Source organism: Lonchura striata, unplaced genomic scaffold (genome assembly GCF_046129695.1).
Source record: "Lonchura striata isolate bLonStr1 unplaced genomic scaffold, bLonStr1.mat Scaffold_123, whole genome shotgun sequence".
NCBI classification, from domain to species: Eukaryota; Metazoa; Chordata; class Aves; order Passeriformes; family Estrildidae; genus Lonchura; species Lonchura striata.
In genome coordinates, this window is record NW_027461088.1 from 190590 (window position 1) to 208473 (window position 17884).

General features: G+C 51.0%; 2 protein-coding genes across 2 annotated transcripts in view; one reads left to right on the forward strand and one right to left on the reverse strand.

The window, feature by feature from the left end:
- Positions 1–17884, forward strand: part of LOC110484679 (uncharacterized) — a 351442-nt gene that overhangs the window by 75629 nt on the left and 257929 nt on the right. The gene's annotated exons all lie outside the window — the stretch shown is intronic.
- Positions 1830–14614, reverse strand: LOC144248430 (uncharacterized; the record flags this gene model as incomplete). The annotated part of the gene is made up of 2 exons (XM_077790599.1): positions 1830–2257; positions 13546–14614. Coding segments are annotated over 2 exons (1497 nt in total), but the record flags the coding sequence as incomplete, so codon positions are not given.

Consider the following 17884-nt stretch of genomic DNA (forward strand, 5'->3'; position numbering starts at 1 on the left):
GGCTATGCCAACTTCACCTGAGTCTTATAAAATAGCAAACAAAAAACTCAAACCAAAACAGACAAAACCCAGAAACAAACAAACCCACGCAAGCCAATCAAACAAATAGATTTTAAAAATCCAAATAAAACCAAAGGGAATGAGGAGTTAGGATTAGTTTTGAGTTCATCACAGCAGGCAAGTGGATGCTTTCCACGGGACCACCATAAAAAGCCACAGATATCAGCTGCTCCAAAATACACCCAACAGGAGAACCATAAAAGTGGTACATAGCATCTCTGGGGGCGGCTCCCCATGAAGGTGAGGGATGAGCACACAGTGGTACAGCTCCAGCCTTCCCCACCCTCCAGGCTGCTCTTTGCTCCTGATGTAAGAGCCTTGCAGGACTGTGGCCCTTCTCAGTGCATTCAAATCATTCGCACAGCTCTCAGTTGAGCCACTGGCATGTCCAGAGCGAGATGCAGGCACAATCCTACTGCCTGCTGAGCCTCTCTGGGAGATCCTGAGCATCTTCTTGCCTAGAGCCACAAAAGAGCTCAGGCTCTCCCTGAACTGGATCAAATACAGGAAATGTGGGGGTAGAGAAGAACATCAGGGATGCAATGGTTGGAAGGCTCATGGGTGGTAGACAGGGAAGGGACCAATAGGGAATGGCAGGGTTCCTTGTTAGGGACATAAACCAATGGAAAAACAGGGAAGGGAGAACTCACCAGAACTTGGACAGATAAGGGTAAAAGGGTAGGGAAGGCCAACGAGCCAATGGGGAGCACAGAACTGGGACAAATTGACACAGTGCTGCAGAGCAGCATGGGGAAGATTGTTTCCCCACGCTGAGCTGTGAGGAATGTCCAGAGCCTGAAGTGCATCTGTCCAGGGGATTGCCACTGTTCTTTCCCCAGTAAGCTCACAGGCCTCCACAAACACACACTGGAGATATCTGGGGCCGTTCATCATTTCTCTGCTCTCCAGCACCGAGGCAATGGACTCTGGCACACCTCTGAGCTCATGCCCGTGTCAACCGCCCCTGGCCATGGGGCTCCATGGAACTGCTCTCAGGAAACCCTCCAAGAGTTGGGAAATGCCCCAAAACTGCCTCAGGAATGTGAGATACCCCAGCATCTCTTCATTAATGGAGACTATTAAAAAACTCACCCAGTAATGGGCTCCCCCTATCTTAATCATCCCCAAATTTTTGCTGTCTCATTCCAGACCACAGACCACATCCCTAATCCCTCTCCGAACCCATCCCACTCCTCCTGGACATCATGATCCCTTCTCAAACTGTACCTCCCCCATTTCACACCTCCCAATCCCCATCCCACCCCACCCAATGCCCATCCTGATTTGCATCCTGCTTTTCCCAATCCCCTTGCAACCCAATTTCACTCTGAGAGGCAGTGGAATTGAGTAATTTTGGGGTGGGATTCAGTAGTTCTTAGTGGCACTGAGTGGTTTTCAGCTGACAGATCAGTCCCTCTCATTTTTTGGAGAGCCAAGAAATAAAGAAAACTAAACCAAATAGCCCCCAAACTCCCCCATATCCTCACACATATCTCCCGGAATCCAAGATTCCCCAAAACACAACTAAGATGTGAGGCTTTAGATGTGTTTGATGCATTTGTTAATTTAAACCCCAATTTTCTGTGTTTTGAATGGAGGAAGATAAAAGATAACTGGAGCAAAAATAAAAGGAACATCAGCCACTTCCCTCTGTGTATCACAGGGAATGTGGTCACCAGGGAGCTGATCAGGGTGGGTCCTCTGATGGGGATGGAGCTGGAGCAGTGCACGAAGCTCTTCCTGCAGGCGGGGTTCTCACAGGGCTTCCCTTACTGGTGCCTCTGCTGGTGCCGGTTAAAGAACGAGCGGTCTGAGAAGCTCTTCCCACACTGGGGACACTCGTAGGGCCTCTCCCCAGTGTGGATGCGCCGGTGCCTGACAAGGTTGGAGCTGTACTTGAAGCCCTTCCCACAGTCAGGGCAGAGGAAGGGCCTCTCATCCGTGTGAATCCGATGATGTACAAAGAGATTGGAGCTGGTATGAAACCTCTTCTGACAGTCGGGGCACTCGTAAGGCCTCTCCCCAGTGTGGATACGTTGGTGGGTGGCAAGGGCAGAGCTGCAGCTGAAGCCCTTCCCACACTCCCCACACTCGTAGGGCCATTCCCCGGTGTGGATCATCTGGTGGCGGATCAGGGTTTTGCTGTGCCTGAAGCTCTTCCCACACTCCAAGCACTTGTAGGGCTTCTCCCCACCATTATGGTGCCCAGTGACCAACAGCTCCAAACTCTGGCTGAAGCTCTGCCCACCTTCCTGGCCCAGAGTGGATCTTTCCTCCTCAGAGCAACCTGGTCTGGATTTGCAGCCCGTCCTCCTGTGGGATTTCCAGGGCTTTTCCTTCCCGTTGGATTCCTGCACCGTGGAGCCGCTCAAAACAGCCTCTTCCATGAGGTTCTGCTGCAGGGATTTTTCCTCCCTGCTCTCCATCCGCAGCTCCTGCTCTGGGAGAGGAAGGACAAGGAGAGGATGGGATTTGCCTCCGTGCCACAGGGAAGGGGAAGGAGATCTCCCCAGTGCATCCCCAGCAGGAGGGCACTGGCAGCGGGGCTGTCCTGCAGCTGGGGGCTGTGCTGGGTTGGGAGATGGAGCAGGAGAGAGGGGGAAAGGGGCACTGACTTCCTCCTTACCTGCCTCAGGGTCCCAGGGCATCTTCCTCTTCCTCACAACCTTCTCCTCCATCTGGCAAAAGTTTGGGTATGGAAAATCCTGTTTTGGGAGGAAAACAAGGGATGAGCACATTGAGTTTTGTACTGGTTTGAAGGTAAACCAGTGGGAGAGTCTAAGACAGAATGACAATTGAGTAAAAAATATAAGATTAAGGCAATGATACAGAAACACTGGTTTAATCTGACAGAGTCAGGATATAACCTGACACCTCGTTGCTCAGGGTGGTGGTAGCAGTCTGATGAAATGGTGGCTGCAGCCCTGTTGGAGTGATGATCGTGATTCTGCCAAAGCAGTGATCCTGTAGAAGGGTCTGGTCTTCCTCTGAAGGTCCAGTGATGCTTATGGAGCTCTTGTCCTCTGGGAATGCAGTAGGCAAGGTGGTTGTGGTGTTGCAAGGGTGAGATTATATCCAGGCAGGAATGCTTGGTTCCTCCCCCTGGGCGGAGCATCCCACAATGGGATGATGTAATTTTATCAGTCCTGCACTGACACTCAATGGCCCATTAAGAGAAGATGGCCCTGGAGGGCGTTATCAGGGCTGAGCCATGGAAGAGATAAAGAACACTGCTCCACCTGTTGATAACAGTTTATGGAGATGGTGACTGAAAACACTTTTGGTTACATCTGACACTGAAACCTGAAACAGTGAGGCAATCCCTGCTCGGGGTGGGGGGTGAACACCACCCCCCTTACCCAAACTGGCTCAGGTGTAAAACCCCCACTCTGGGAAGGCCACGCACACAGGGGATAATGTCACACTTGCCCTGCCCCAGGGGAGATCTCTGTCCCTGTCACCCCCTTGCTCTCTCCCCTTTTCTCTTTCTTGCCATCTCTCTCTCTACCTCACATTTACTGTTCAATACAATCCACTTTGGATTTGGTCTCCTTAGCACCTGAATTGGGGCAGAGGCATATCTCTAACAATTTTATTAACCAGATTGTGACATTATTTTTGCACAATGAGTTCAGGGCACTGTTGTCTGACCCCAAGTGCCTTTGACAACAGCATGGTTCTCTCCTCTGAGGAGTTTGTGGCTCTTTCTGGAGGAACTCTTGGAAACTTGGATGCAGCTTCCTCTGAGTGACTTTTGGGAGAACTTATGAGGAAAATGGCTGTTGTGGGTGGCCAGTGTAAAGAAAATATTTTGTTGTCCTTCCTTGAAAAGTTTGTTAAAACCACTGGAGGAAAGGGAACAAATGATACCAGAGAGACTGATAAGGATCATTCACCCCAAGGTGAGGAACACAAGGCTACTTAAATCCTATGAGAAGTTCAGCTCAGGTAGCTAAATTCCCAAGTAAATCCTGAATTCACAAGTTTGTGGGCTTTTCCAAATATGAGAATCATTATTTTCTTGGTCCCCGTCCTTTGTGACAGTTACACAGACCTTTCCCTTCCTTTAATAATCTGTATTGGACCAAATTTCCACATTTCTCTTTTTGGAACCTGCCAGCATCTGAGTTGGAGCTCTGCTGGAACTGATGAAATTTGGAATTGCCACAGAATTGCTTCTGTTGTTGGTTTATTAATGTTTGGGATTTATTTGCATTTCCATCACAAGTGACTTGTGGGAAGAGCAAATATTCCTCAAGGCGTTTTATGGAGTGTTAAGTTTAATTTCTGATGAGTTTGTTTTCTCTAGCCCAGGACATGTTCAAGGGATCTCTGGTTTTCATTTGGCCCTAATTTTCTTCTGATTTGTATTTTTCACTTAAAAACACCTGAAAAATAACTAAAATTATTATTGAGCAGACATGTCAAAAGTCCAACTATTTAAGAAGTATTTGAGGTGGAATTTATTCTTTGGGAACATATTCTGGAGGATCTGTTGGTTCTTGGGGGATATCTGGCAGTATTTTCCATATCTTTACACTCCAAAAGCCAAGGTGGATTTGTCTCTCACCTCAAAATGACTCAATCCCACTCAAAACCCCAAAATCTTACCCCAAAATAGGTGAATCCCACCTCAAAATGGCTGGTTCCCACCTCAGTCCCATGCCAAAATTACTCAATTCCACAGCCTCCAGGTTGATATGGGGTTGCAAGGAGATCAGGAGAAGTGAGATCCAAATTTGAGGTTGTGGGATCAGGATTGTGCGGGGCTGAGTGAGTGTGATTTATTTTGATAGCAAATGAAACTTCCAGAACTATTGATTTCTGTCCCATTCAGTTTCTGTCAGTTCTGGTTTGCTTTTCAGAGTGCTGCCTTCTCAGCTGATTTTGTTTGTGTCCTCCTGTCCCAGACTGAAAAGTAAGATGTGTTCTATTTGCCATCTGTATGGCAGTTGTCCTGTGTTAAGTGGGCAGTTTTTCCTTATCTCTTCCACAATCAATCCTCCCTCAGGGGAGACATCTGCTGATAATGGGCTATTGAATGTCACAGCATGACTGATAACTGTAACATCCCATTGTGAGTTGCCTCGCCCAGAGGGAGGAGCCAAGCATTCTTACCTTCATCTAGTCTTGAGATTCTGGCCCACCAACACAGCTTTTTCTGCGCTGGATTTCCCAGAGGAACAGCTGCCTCTTCCACTGCCTCTTCAGAAGAAGACTCCCTTTTCTACAGGATCACTTCTCCAACAGAACCACACCTGACACTCCTGGAGGGCTGCAGCTACAATTCCAATTGGACTGCGGCCAACACCCTGTCCAACAGAGTGTCAGGTTGTATTCTGACCCTGTCAGTGTAGTTTTAGTTCACTTCATTGTTTCTTTTATCTTTTTATTTTCTTCCCTAGTAAAAAACTGTTATTCTGGTTCCATATTTTTACCTGACAGCCGCCCTTAATTTCAAATTTATAACAATTCTGAAAGAAAGGTTCTACATTTTTCCAATTCAGTGGAGGCCCATGCCTTCCTTAGCAGACACCTGTGTTTACAAACCAAAACACCTTCTTTCTCTCCTGCCTTCCTTTGCCTGCTCTGTTACTCTTTCATTGCCTCCCTTGACCCAGGGCACCCAGTTCTCACTTAAGACCAAGTTTCCCTGTGGTACACAGCGGGTCTCCCCATCTTTCTGCATTACCCACTAAGTGTAACCAGGTCCTTGAGCAAAGACAATCCCATGAATGGGTTGGTCTTTGCCTGAGGTGGGATTAATCCAAACAGTTTTCCCTAAAATACCTTTCATATGTACTACTAGGGACCTTATCTCCATCTACTGTGTGTAAGGGTTCTGACTGGGCAGGGCCAGCTCGATTGACAGACCCTCAGGTGTTGAACATCCAGGTTGCTTTTGCCAGGTTAATTTCCCAGTTTCTAAATGTTCCCCCACCAAGTGCCTTCAGGGCTGTCTTAAGGAGTCCGTTGCACCGTTCAACTTTGCCGGCAGCTGGAGCATGATAGGGAATATGATATATCCATTCGATACCATGTTCTCTGGCCCAGGTGTTGATAAGGCTGTTCTTGAAATGGGTGCCGTTGTCAGACTCAATTCTCTCAGGGGTGCCGTGTCTCCACAGGACTTGCTTTTCCAAGCCTAAGATGGTATTCCGGGCAGTGGCATGAGGTACAGGGAAAGTCTCCAGCCATCCAGTGGTGGCTTCCACCATGGTCAGCACGTAGCGCTTGCCTTGGCATGTCTGGGGCAGTGTGATATAGTCAATCTGCCAGGCCTCCCCATACTTGTACTTGGACCACCGTCCACCATACCATAGGGGCTTCACTCTCTTGGCCTGTTTGATGGCAGCACACGTCTCACAGTCATGGATAACCTGGGAAACACTGTCCATGGTTAGATCCACCCCTCGGTCTCGTGCCCACTTGTAGGTGGCATCTCTGCCCTGATGACCTGAGGCATCATGAGCCCATCGAGCCAGGAACAACTCCCCCTTATGGTGCCAATCTAAGTCTATCTTTGACACCTCTATTTTTGCTGCCTGATCTACCTGCTTGTTGTTTCGGTGCTCCTCATTAGCCCGACTTTTGGGGACATGGGCATCTACATGACGGACTTTCACCGTTAGCTTTTCCACCCGAGAGGCAATGTCTTTCCATATATCAGCAGCCCAGATTGGCTTTCCTCTACGTTGCCAGTTGGCCTTCTTCCACCTTCCCAGCCAGCCCCACAGAGCATTGGCTACCATCCATGAATCAGTATAAAGGTAGAGCTTTGGCCACTTCTCCCTTTCAGCAATGTCCAGAGCCAGCTGAACGGCCTTGAGCTCAGCGAGTTGGCTTGATCCACCTTCTCCTTCGGTAGCTTGTGCAACTTGGCGTGTGGGGCTCCATACGGCTGCTTTCCACTTCCGGTTCATCCCTACAATGCGACAGGAACCGTCAGTGAAAAGAGCGTAGCAGGTCTCCTCTGCTGGTAGTTGGTTGTATGGTGGAGCTTCTTCAGCCCTTGTCACTTGTACCTGCTCCTCATCATCAGTGAGACCAAAGTTTTCACCTTCTGGCCAGTTCATAATTATCTCCAAAATCCCAGGGCGATTCAGGTTTCCAATACGGGCGCGTTGAGTGATGAGGGCAATCCATTTGCTCCATGTGGCGTCAGTGGCATGGTGGGTAGAGGGAACCTTTCCTTTAAACATCCACCCCAGCACCGGTAGTCGGGGTGCCAGGAGGAGTTGTGCTTCTGTGCCAATTACCTCCGAGGCGGCTTGAACTCCTTCAAAGGCAGCCAAGATTTCCTTCTCTGTGGGAGTGTAGTTGGCTTCAGACCCTCTGTAACTTCGGCTCCAGAATCCCAGTGGTCGGCCTCGAGTCTCCCCAGGCACCTTCTGCCAAAGGCTCCAGGACAACCCATGGTTCCCGGCTGCAGAGTAGAGCACATTCTTGACCTCTGGTCTCATCCTGACTGGGCCAAGGGCTACAGCATGAGCGATCTCCTGCTTGATCTGGGTGAAGGCTTGTTGCTGCTCAGGGCCCCAGTGGAAATCATTCTTCTTTCGGGTAACCAGATAAAGAGGGCTCACAATCTGCCTATACTCGGGAATGTGCATTCTCCAGAAACCTATGGCACCTAGGAAAGCTTGTGTTTCCTTTTTGCTGGTTGGTGGGGACATAGCTGTGATCTTGTTGATGACCTCAGTGGGAATCTGGCGCCGTCCATCTTGCCATTTCACTCCCAGGAACTGGATCTCTCGGGCAGGTCCCTTGACTTTGCTCTTCTTGATGGCAAAGCCAGCTTCTAGTAGTATCTGGATGATCCTCTCACCTTTCTCAAACACTTCTGCCGCTGTGCTCCCCCACACAATGATGTCATCAATGTATTGCAGGTGTTCTGGAGCCTCACCCTTTTCTAGTGCAGCCTGGATCAGTCCATGGCAGATGGTGGGGCTGTGTTTCCACCCCTGGGGCAGTCAGTTCCAGGTGTACTGCACGCTCCTCCAGGTGAAAGCAAACTGAGGCCTGCGTTCTGCTGCCAGAGGAATGGAGAAAAACGCATTAGCAATATCAATGGTGGCATACCACTTTGCTGCCTTGGACTCCAGCTCGTACTGGAGTTCCAGCATGTCCGGCACAGCCGCGCTCAGCGGTGGAGTCACTTCATTTAAGCCACAATAGTCCACAGTCAATCTCCATTCTTTGTCAGATTTGCGCACAGGCCAGATGGGGCTGTTGAAGGGTGAGTGGGTTTTGCTGACCACCCCTTGGCTCTCCAACTCCCGAATCATTTTGTGGATGGGGATCACGGCATCTCGATCCATCCGATACTGCCAGCCGTGCAGTGTCGAGGTCGCAATTGGCATGCGTTGCTCTTCCACCCTTAGGAGTCCTACTGCAGAGGGGTTTTCTGACAGTCCAGGCAAGGCGTTCAATTGCTTAATGTCTTCTGCCTCTACAGCGGCTATTCCAAAAGCCCACCTGAGTCCCTTTGGGTCTTTGTAATATCCGTTCCGGAGGAAGTCTATGCCTAGGATACACGGAGCATCTGGGCCAGTCACTATAGGATGTTTCTTCCACTCCTTCCCAGTCAGGCTCACCTCGGCTTCCACCAGAGTCAATTGTTGTGATCCCCCTGTCACACCAGCAATGGAAACAGGCTCTGCCCCCACATGTCCCGATGGTATCAGAGTACACTGTGCACCAGTATCAAATAAAGCATCATATTTTTGTGGCTCTGATGTGCCAGGCCATCGGATCCACACTGTCCAGAAGATCCGCTTTTCCCGTGCCTCTCCCTGGCTAGAGACAGGGCCCCTCTAACACTGGTTATTATTCCTTTCCTGGGCATACATACTAGAGGTCCCTTCAAGGGGGTCTGACAGATCGTACCCACAAGCTTGGTCACGGGAGGTTGAGGCTACCTTCACTTTGGTGGAACTCCCCCGGTTAGAGTTTCCCTCCTTGAGTTGACGGACCCGTGCTGCCAGGACAGAAGTGGGTTTCCCATCCCACCTCCCCATGTCTTCCCCATGGTCACGCAGAAAGAACCACAGATTAGCCCTTGGGGTGTACCCTCTCTCTCTAGCTGGGGATTGTTGGGTGCTGATTCTGGGGCCTGTGACTCTCACGGGTGCTGTATTAACCTTCCTTATCTCCTCCCTCATCTCCTCTTTAAACTCCTTAATCACAGCTGAGATATGAGCCTGCATTGGGCCATTAATCATACTCTCATAATTCCTAAGTTTGTTGGCAACAGAACCTATTGTCTCCCGGTGGGTGTCAGCATTGATTGTTGCAATGAAGGTGGCGTATTGAGATGGCCCAAGATTTGCCAGACTCCACAGCATTTGTCCCATACACCTGACCTTGTCAGGGTCATCATTGTGTCGTCCATCCCTCCCAAAGAGTACCTCCAATACTGCCACTTCCCTCAGCTGTTGGATCCCTTCCTCGAGGGTCTTCCAGCGCATTCTATGATGGTGCTCTTGCATTCTCTCTCTGTGGACAAACCTCTCCCTGACACTCATTAAGAGCCGCTCCCAGAGAGAAAGGGACCCTGGTTCCCTTACAAAAACCTGATTTATACCCGAGTCCTGGGTCAAGGGTCCTAAGTTCCTTGCCTCACCACCGTCCAGCTGCACGCCTGTACCCATAAGATCCCAAACCCAGAGTAGCCAGGTAGCATAAGCCTCACGCCCTCGTCGCACAATGTCTTTATGCAGATTGCGAAGACTTTCGTACGTCAGGGACTCGGTGATGATAGCAATCTCTGGCTCCCCTGTGGGTTGTGAGGTTCCTCCATTCCTGTCCCTATCTGCAGGGTGCTCTGCTTTCACCTTAGACTTCCTTGTTTCTACCGGGGCCACTGCTGCTGACCGTGACTGCCCTTGTGGTTCAGCTGGAACCTGGACAGTTGTAACATTAGTGGGTTCCACAGCTGTACTATTAGACTGTCCCTCCTCAAGGCAAAGGGCCGGTTTCTCACCAGCTGGGGAAATGCACTCCTTCAGCATCTCTTGTATCTCCTTAACCAGAACCCTCACCCAATCTGGGCGGTTCATTTCTGAGGTGGGCTGTGGGGCAGGGTCAGGCTCTGGAGCAGCAGCATCTCGAGTCTGTGGTGTAGGTGTGAGGGTAGTTATCCAGGTTAATCTTCCCTTATCTCTGAATGCTAAATATAACAGGACTATCAGCAACACCACCCATTGTATGGTATCATTAGCACTTAGAAAGGATCTTAACCCTTTGAGAACTGGTGGAGCAGACCCAAAAAGATGGTTAAAAGGTTGGGAGAAAGTTTGCCCAGGTGCTATTTCCTCGCAGTAGGTACCGTTATTAAAGTAACCCCAAAAACATACACTTAACGTGTGGTAGCTATGAATCCATGTACCTGCCTTCCAGAGGAAATTAAAGATCCATGAATTCCTCACCCAATTAACCCAGAAGCCAAACTTGATAACAGACACCGTAGCCTTAGTTATAGGACCCATTTTTAGATAAGGGTCTGCAAATGGGAAAAGTATAGCTACGATCACATGCCACCCAAACCAAGGTAAACTAGACCACATGGTGATGCTGAAGATGTTTTTACACACAACAAAAAACCAAATTACTTAAGAACTGTTAATCCTTTTTCCCTCTCAATGCCCTCGGGCCTCACGTTGATGCGCCAAATTCTGTCTTGGTTCGACAAGACAGGAGTCTGTAAAAGAGGGCAAAGCCTCCTGTGCAATGGAGAACGGCAAACCCCCCTCCCTCTGAATTACCAGGATCTTTAAATTAAAAGGCTCTCAGGCAAAGATATGGGAGTGGGAGTAACAATTCTTTACTAGGAGAAAACTAGACAACAATTTAAAAAAAAAAAAAAGGCAAATGCAATCGGTACAAACAAAACCAGTGAAAGAAAAAAGTCCAGAACCTGGGGAATGCCAGTATCAGTTCTGCTGGGACAATTGCTTCCCTTGCAATAGTTGATGAGTTGCAGCTGCAGAGGTGATCTTTAGAAGGGTACAGTTTTCCTTTGGAGATCTGGTGGCAGTGGGGCCGGTCTTCCTCTGTGCCGGGGTTGCCTCTGAGCTCCGCCGCCGTCGGCTCAGCGCGCGCCGGCTGCTTCGCTGCGAGTGCCGCCGAAGAGAGAGCGAGCGAGAGCTGCTTCCCCCAGAAATCCCGCGAAGAGAGAGAGAGCTGCTTCTCTCGGAGTCCCGCCCAGAGAGCTGCCTCCTCTCCCCAAAAAGCTACCCCTTTAAACAACAATAGAGTGCTTGGCTTCCCCCCTCTGGGTGGGACCCCTCACGGTGTTACATTTACCAGCCCTTCATTGAATCAGTCAATGGTGTATAAACAAACTATTGCCTCTACAGGGCAAAACCATTGTCTCTGAGAGAGATAACAAAAACCTGTCCAACCGGTTTTTTCTTCAACAGATGGCAAATGGAATACAAGCTTATCTTACAACCCAGGACACACAGGAACCCTCAACTCCTTCAAACCCAGCATCCCCCTCATCCCCTGCAAGTTCCTCCCATGGCACCGGCCATGGCCATGTCCCCACTTGTCACTGGCCATGTCCCACCATGTCCTCACCCATGGCTGTCTCCCCACCATGTTTCCATCCCTGTCACTGTCCCCCATGTCTCCATCCATGCCTGTGTCTCCCCATGTCCCTAGGGATGGCCCTGTCCCCCTCCATGTCCATGCGTGCCCATGTCACTCTCCATGTCTAATGCTTTTTCTCTTTTTGAGCCTGGTCTTATAAGCTCTCAGAGATAAGCATTATACCCTTGATAGCTCAGCTACCTCATGTGGCATAAAACAAGCAGGATGGCTCATGTGACAGTGTTGGAAATAAAAAGTTTTAATAAAAGGCAAAAATAAAAAAGCTTTTTACAGAGAAAAGCCAAGTCAGGGCAAGGGTTCTTGCTCTTACTAAAACACTTCACAAAAGCAATTAACTTCTTTTGTTCTCTTCTTTTCTAGGGAATTGCTTAGGTGGGACTTTTTGGCTCCTGTCCAATTAGCTACCCTTAAGTTTGAGGTGAAGTCCCAGAGGTCCTATGAGGTGTCTTTAAACCAAATTGAGGAGAGAAACACCTGGCCTTTTGTCCTTTTTAAGGGAACAAAAGGTTAACTTGTTTACTCTGTCAACAGAGGGCACATTCTTACACGTGTCCCACCATGTCTGTGTCCTACCATGACCACATCCACTAACTTAGTTCAATGTCTATTTTTACTTCAATATTGGATATTTTAAAGGGATAAAGAGAAATGAAAACAAAATCAAAGCCAAAAGAAAGACTTCCATGTCCATGCTGGCTGAGGATCCACGTGCTTGGGTGGAGGGAAGAACCTTTTTGGTGGAGTTTCTACCCCACTGTCTCCAAAATCTTGGTCTTTTCCCCAGTTTTTCCACCATCTGGCTGCAGAAGACACCCTTGGGCAATAGGAAATCAAAATCGTGGAATCCCTGAAGTTGGAAAAGACCTTGTCCTGGTTCAGAGCAAATTTGGGAGAGAACCTCCAAAGGGATTCCTCTGGAAAGCAGATTCAATTGGCTCCTCCCCCAGCCAGTTTGGGAAAAATATCTCCTTGGAGAACAGTGGAAAAAACTGTTTTTTAAAGAATAAAACCTAAACAATATTAAACAATAAAACCTCTTGCTGCTCTAAAAGAGAGACAAACTCAGGAAGTCCCTCCGTGGGTTGTAGCTCAGCTCACTCAGTCTCTTATCAGTCCCTCCGGTGCTGGAAATGCCACAGTCCAGGCCTGGCCCGCTGGGCCACAGGTGTGAGCTGCCGGTGCTCTTCTGGGTGTTCAGGCCAGAGCAGGTTTAAACAGGTCCAAAGAAAAGGGAAAAACAGCCACAGTCCAGGGAACTTCTCTGCCACAGCTAGCTAAAACTAATTAACAGCAAAGGAGAGCTCTGTACCTCTGTCTGTCCATCTGCAACAACCTGGCCCAGGAGCAGGAATGTGGAGGAGTGAGTGCAGTTTCTGAAAACAAACTCTGCCCTTCTCTCCCTCCTTTGCTCTCGGAACAAGTCTTAAAGGTGCAAAAATTATAATTCACCATAAACACAACAAACAACTGGAGATACAAGCATCAAATAGTCAACCTAGGACATACCTCCAAGACCATTCAGTATTCCTTGATGCCACCAGAAGATAGGATTGAATGCAAAAGATTTTATGGAGTTGGAAGTCATTAAATCTGCTCTCCCCAAGGAATTCCCATTGTTGGTCTGTGCCCCAATGGATGTTCCTGCCACTGGGTTTATCTAGGTGCCCACAGGGAATGAGGAAGATGTGGAGCCTCCCAGCCAAGTGTCTTCCCAACACAGATAACCAGGCCCATAGATCACCAAGACTGCCTAATGAAGGTCACTGAGGATCATCCAACGTGGATCCTCCCATAGGGAATGGAGCTGGGAGGAGCATAAGAAGCTCTTCCCACCCTTGGGGAACTCACAGGGCTTCCCCCCTTAGTGGCGCCTCCGTTGGTGTTTGATCAAAACTGATCTCTGTGAGAAGCTCTTCCCACACTTCCCACACTCGTAGAGCCTCTCCCCGGTGTGGATGTGCCGGTGCTCGGTGAGGTCGGAGTTGTGCTTGAAGCCCTTCCCGCAGTCGGGGCAGCGGTAGGGCCTCTCCTCGGTGTGACTCCGCTGATGTACGAGGAGACTGGAGCTGATCCGAAACCTCTTCCCACACTGGGGACACTCGTAGGGCTTCTCCCCGCTGTGGATGCGCTGGTGCTTTCTCAGGTCTGAGTGCCACCCATAGCTCTTCCCACATTCCAAGCAGGTGTAGGGCCGTTCCCCAGTGTGGATCACCTGGTGCCGAATCAGGGCTGAGCTTTCTCTGAAACTCTTCCCACATTCCCCACACTTGTAGGGCTTTTCCCCAGTATGGATCTTTTTGTGTTCCGTAAGCTGGGAGTTGAGGCTGAAGCTCATCCCACACACCCCACACTCGTAGGGCTTTTCTCCAGTGTGGATCCTCTCGTGTCTCCTCAGGCCAGAGCTGTGCCTGAAGCTCTTCCCACATTCCCCACACTCATAGGGTTTTTCCCCAGTGTGGATCCTCTGGTGTTGCATCAGGTAGCCCTTCTGGCTGAAGCTCATCCCACATTTACCACACTCAAAGGGCTTTTCCCCAGTGTGGATTACCGAGTGCTGTATCAGGCTGCTCCTCTGGCTGAAGCTCTTCCCACATTCCCCACACTCAAAGGGCTTTTCCCCAGTGTGGATCCTCTGATGTTGGATCAGAATGGAGTTCTGGCTGAAGCTCCTCCCACACTCCCCACACTCAAAGGGCCTCTCCCCGGTGTGGAATCTCTGGTGAAGTCTCAAACTGGAGCTCCACCTGAAACACTTTCCACATTCCTCACACTCGTAGGGCCGTTCCCCAGTGTGGATCACCTGGTGCTCGATCAGGTGGGAGCTCCGGCTGAAACCCTTCCCACATTCCAAGCACTTGTGCGGCTTCTCCCTGCCACGAGGCTTCTCCACCAGCTCTGAGCTCTGGCTGGATCTCTGCCCACCTTCCTGGCTCAGGAGGGCTCTTTCCTCCCTGCAGCTCCCTGGGCTGGGTTTGCTGCCACTCCTTGTGCGGGATCTCCAGGGCTTTTCCTCCTCCTCCATTTCCTCCATTTTCATTCCTCCCCGGGAATGAAAAATCCTGGTCTGGGGGAAAAAAAAAAGAACAGAGCATCTTGGACTGGGAGTTTCTCCTGTCCCCACTTCATCTCACCAAGTCATTGGGCATTGTGTGTCTATAAGAACCTCCAAAACACCAAGGTTCAGCATAAAAATCCTCCAAACTTTAAGACACAGATCAAAACCTCCCCAAACATCAAGATTCAGTAAAAAATTCCTCCAAAACATAAAGATTCAGCCCCTAAAAAAAATAAAGCACCAACATTTAACCCAATAAAGCTGAGAAATGCCGTGATTCACCCCTGTGAAAATCGTGGAACCCCTCAACAGTCACGTGCTGCATGTGGGGTGACAATGCTCCTGGGGCTGAGGGGAGGCTATAGATACAAGGAGGTATGGAACCTTGTGGTGATCCTTGTTTCTGCTCCTCCTCCTCCGGTGTCCCTATTCTTCCTCACACTCCTCTTCCTCCTCCTATTCCTCCTTCTCCTGCACAATCCCACCCTCTCCTGCCACCTGCATCCTTTGACCATTCTGTTCCTCAAGCCTGCTTCTCCTTCCCTTCTCCTCCTGCCCCCAGGCCCAGCACCCACTGCCGGCTGCCTCTTCCCCCCACACCCACAGCATCCCAGCGCAGGGGCAGGGATGGAGCTGGGGTAGGTCGGGCTGGGGCAGCGCTGGGCTCTCGGCCGCTCCCGCCCGCACTCGGTCCCCACTGCAGCCGCTCCCGCCAGGACAGCGCGGGGGGGCCCGGCCTTGGCGCTGCCCCACTCCCACCTCCCCAAATTCCCCTCGCGGGGCCATGGGGCCGAGGGGGGGCGCAGGTGGGTCCAGCTGGGGAACGCGGGGAGCTGCGAGTCTGCCTGGCAACTGGTGAGTCATCAGCGCCGCGGGCTCTGATTGGCTGAGCTCTGCCCGAGCCCTGGGGCTGCAGCACAGAGGGGACACCCTGCTCCAGGGGGGATGTCCCACAAACGGGGGACCCCATGGAAGGAACCACAGGAAAGTGTCTTTACAAACAGATGCTCTAAAGCTGCTCGGAGATAGGGCCAGGCAACTTTTTTATGTAAGGAAGTGACAGGAGAAGACATCGGTTTCAGAAAATTTTATTAATTGATGACACAGACTGCTGCTCAGCCAAGGTCCTGCTCTATTCATGAACTTCCAGAAGAACAACAAAGACTTAACAGAGCCATTAATATCGTTTGCTATATGAAAGTGGGGTGCATATTAATGGTGTATGTAGTAGGTGGACTGGGATATCTGTAGCTCTCAAGTACTTCAGCCAATTAGGAAAGAGAGAGTGAGATGTGGCCAGGAGAATTAGGATGAAAAGGAGGGCTGTGTCCTTCAACAATTGGAGAGATCCCATGGGAAATGTCCCATGGCCTCTCCCAGTTTTAGAAATGAAATTACTTTTACAGTACTCCTCTGTATTCTTTGTGGACAGAATCGTCTGGTGATGTCAATTTTCCCGCACACCCTGGGGCTCATCCCGAATTCCTTCCACCCTCCGGGGCGGCGGGCAGGGAGTGCAGCTGAAGGTGCCTCACCCACTTTGGGTGATCGGCTCCCTTGGCTGGCAGTGGCACTGGGGATTGATTTGGGACCCGGGAGTGACCAGGAGACAGATGAGTGACACATCAGGGGGTCTGTGAAGAGTCAGCAGGGAGAGAGCACTGAAAATCTCATCAGTGAGTGCCCTGGGATCCTCGGGGAGTGAACATGGCAGGGCACCCATGGAGGGGAGAAAAGGGAAAGCCAGGGAGGGTCCTGGCCAAAGTGATGATTATCCCAAAATGTCTCTGAAGGGTCCCCTGGGAGAATGTTGAGGTAGTTTGCATATTTCCCCAGAGGTAATTAAGGACATGGACACCCAAGGGGGGCAATAAGGGAAGGGGAGAAGGGATTTGGACAACAGGGGATGGATGGGGTTGGTGTGCTGGGAAGGGATCGGGTGAAGAGAAGTGTGCAGGAATATGGTTCAGGTAAGAAGCAGCAGGAGGAATCTATGTGGTAAGAAAAAGGATGATGGAAAAGAGGAGAAAGAGAAAAATACAGAGGACTGAAATGTTTTTCAGCAGGGTCTTATCCTCACATTTGCCAGCTGATCCAGATCCTTTCCATCCCCGGTTTCCAGGAGAGGAAAAGCAGGAGGTCAGGATGGCAGGGGTTTCTCTGCGCTGGCAGCGGCAGCACCGGGCGCAGAGGTGCGGCACCGGGAGCACGGGCTGGGGCCTGTGGGGAGCTGCGGGGCCGGGCCGGGGCTGTGGGGCAGCCGGGGCTCAGCGCCGGGCGCTGCCTGACCCCACCAGCCCCGGGCAGGGCCGGCAGTGGCCCCCGGCCCCCAGGAGGCTGCGGGACGCCCCGGCCGCTGCCCGGCCCCGGGGAGCTGCCGGCCCTGCCCGCCGGGGGGGCCGCCTTTGGACACTGCGGCAGGACAGGCACCGGCTCTGCCACACGGGCTGGGCAGGGACCCTGAGCACAACGGGGAACACAAAGGAACAGCTGGGAAATGCAGAGTGCACATGAAGGAGCAGGATTTGCTGTTCAGGATTTGGTCTGGGTCCCTGCAGAAAGGAAAGGTTTTGCAGAAAGCTCAGCAGCTCTCAGAGGATGAGCACCCACAGGCAGTGACCGGGGCTGCAGGAGTGGCACAAGAAGCCCTGCAGCACTTGGGCACAAAGGCACAGCAGCTGAAGGCAAGAAGGGATGAGCAAAAGGCCAAGCTGAAGGCAAAGGCCATGGCAGAGTTCCCACAGCCCCTGAGGGATCAACCCCAGGGCCCAAGGGGGCCCCAGCACCCAGGGCATGACGGGGTCGGCCACAAGCACCTGGCAGAGGCATTGCCCTCCTGGCCAGGGCAGAGCCCACCCAAACAGCCCCTGGGAAGGAGTCAGGGCTCCAGCTGCAGCCCAAGGACACTGCAAGCACAGACAGCAGCACCCTCAGCAGGAGCAAGTCCACCCCTGCATGGACATGGATTGGCAGGGCTCTCTGAGCTCCCATCCCACCGGGGACCCACCACACTGGAGCCCTGGAGAACATTCAGGCTGGGTCTGCATCCAGAGGAGGCCTCTCCTGATGGACACAGGGGCCTCTCCATCCACTCTGAATCTTACACCTAACGGGGGAAAATTGTAAAGGAGTGTTTTCATTATTAAGGGAATA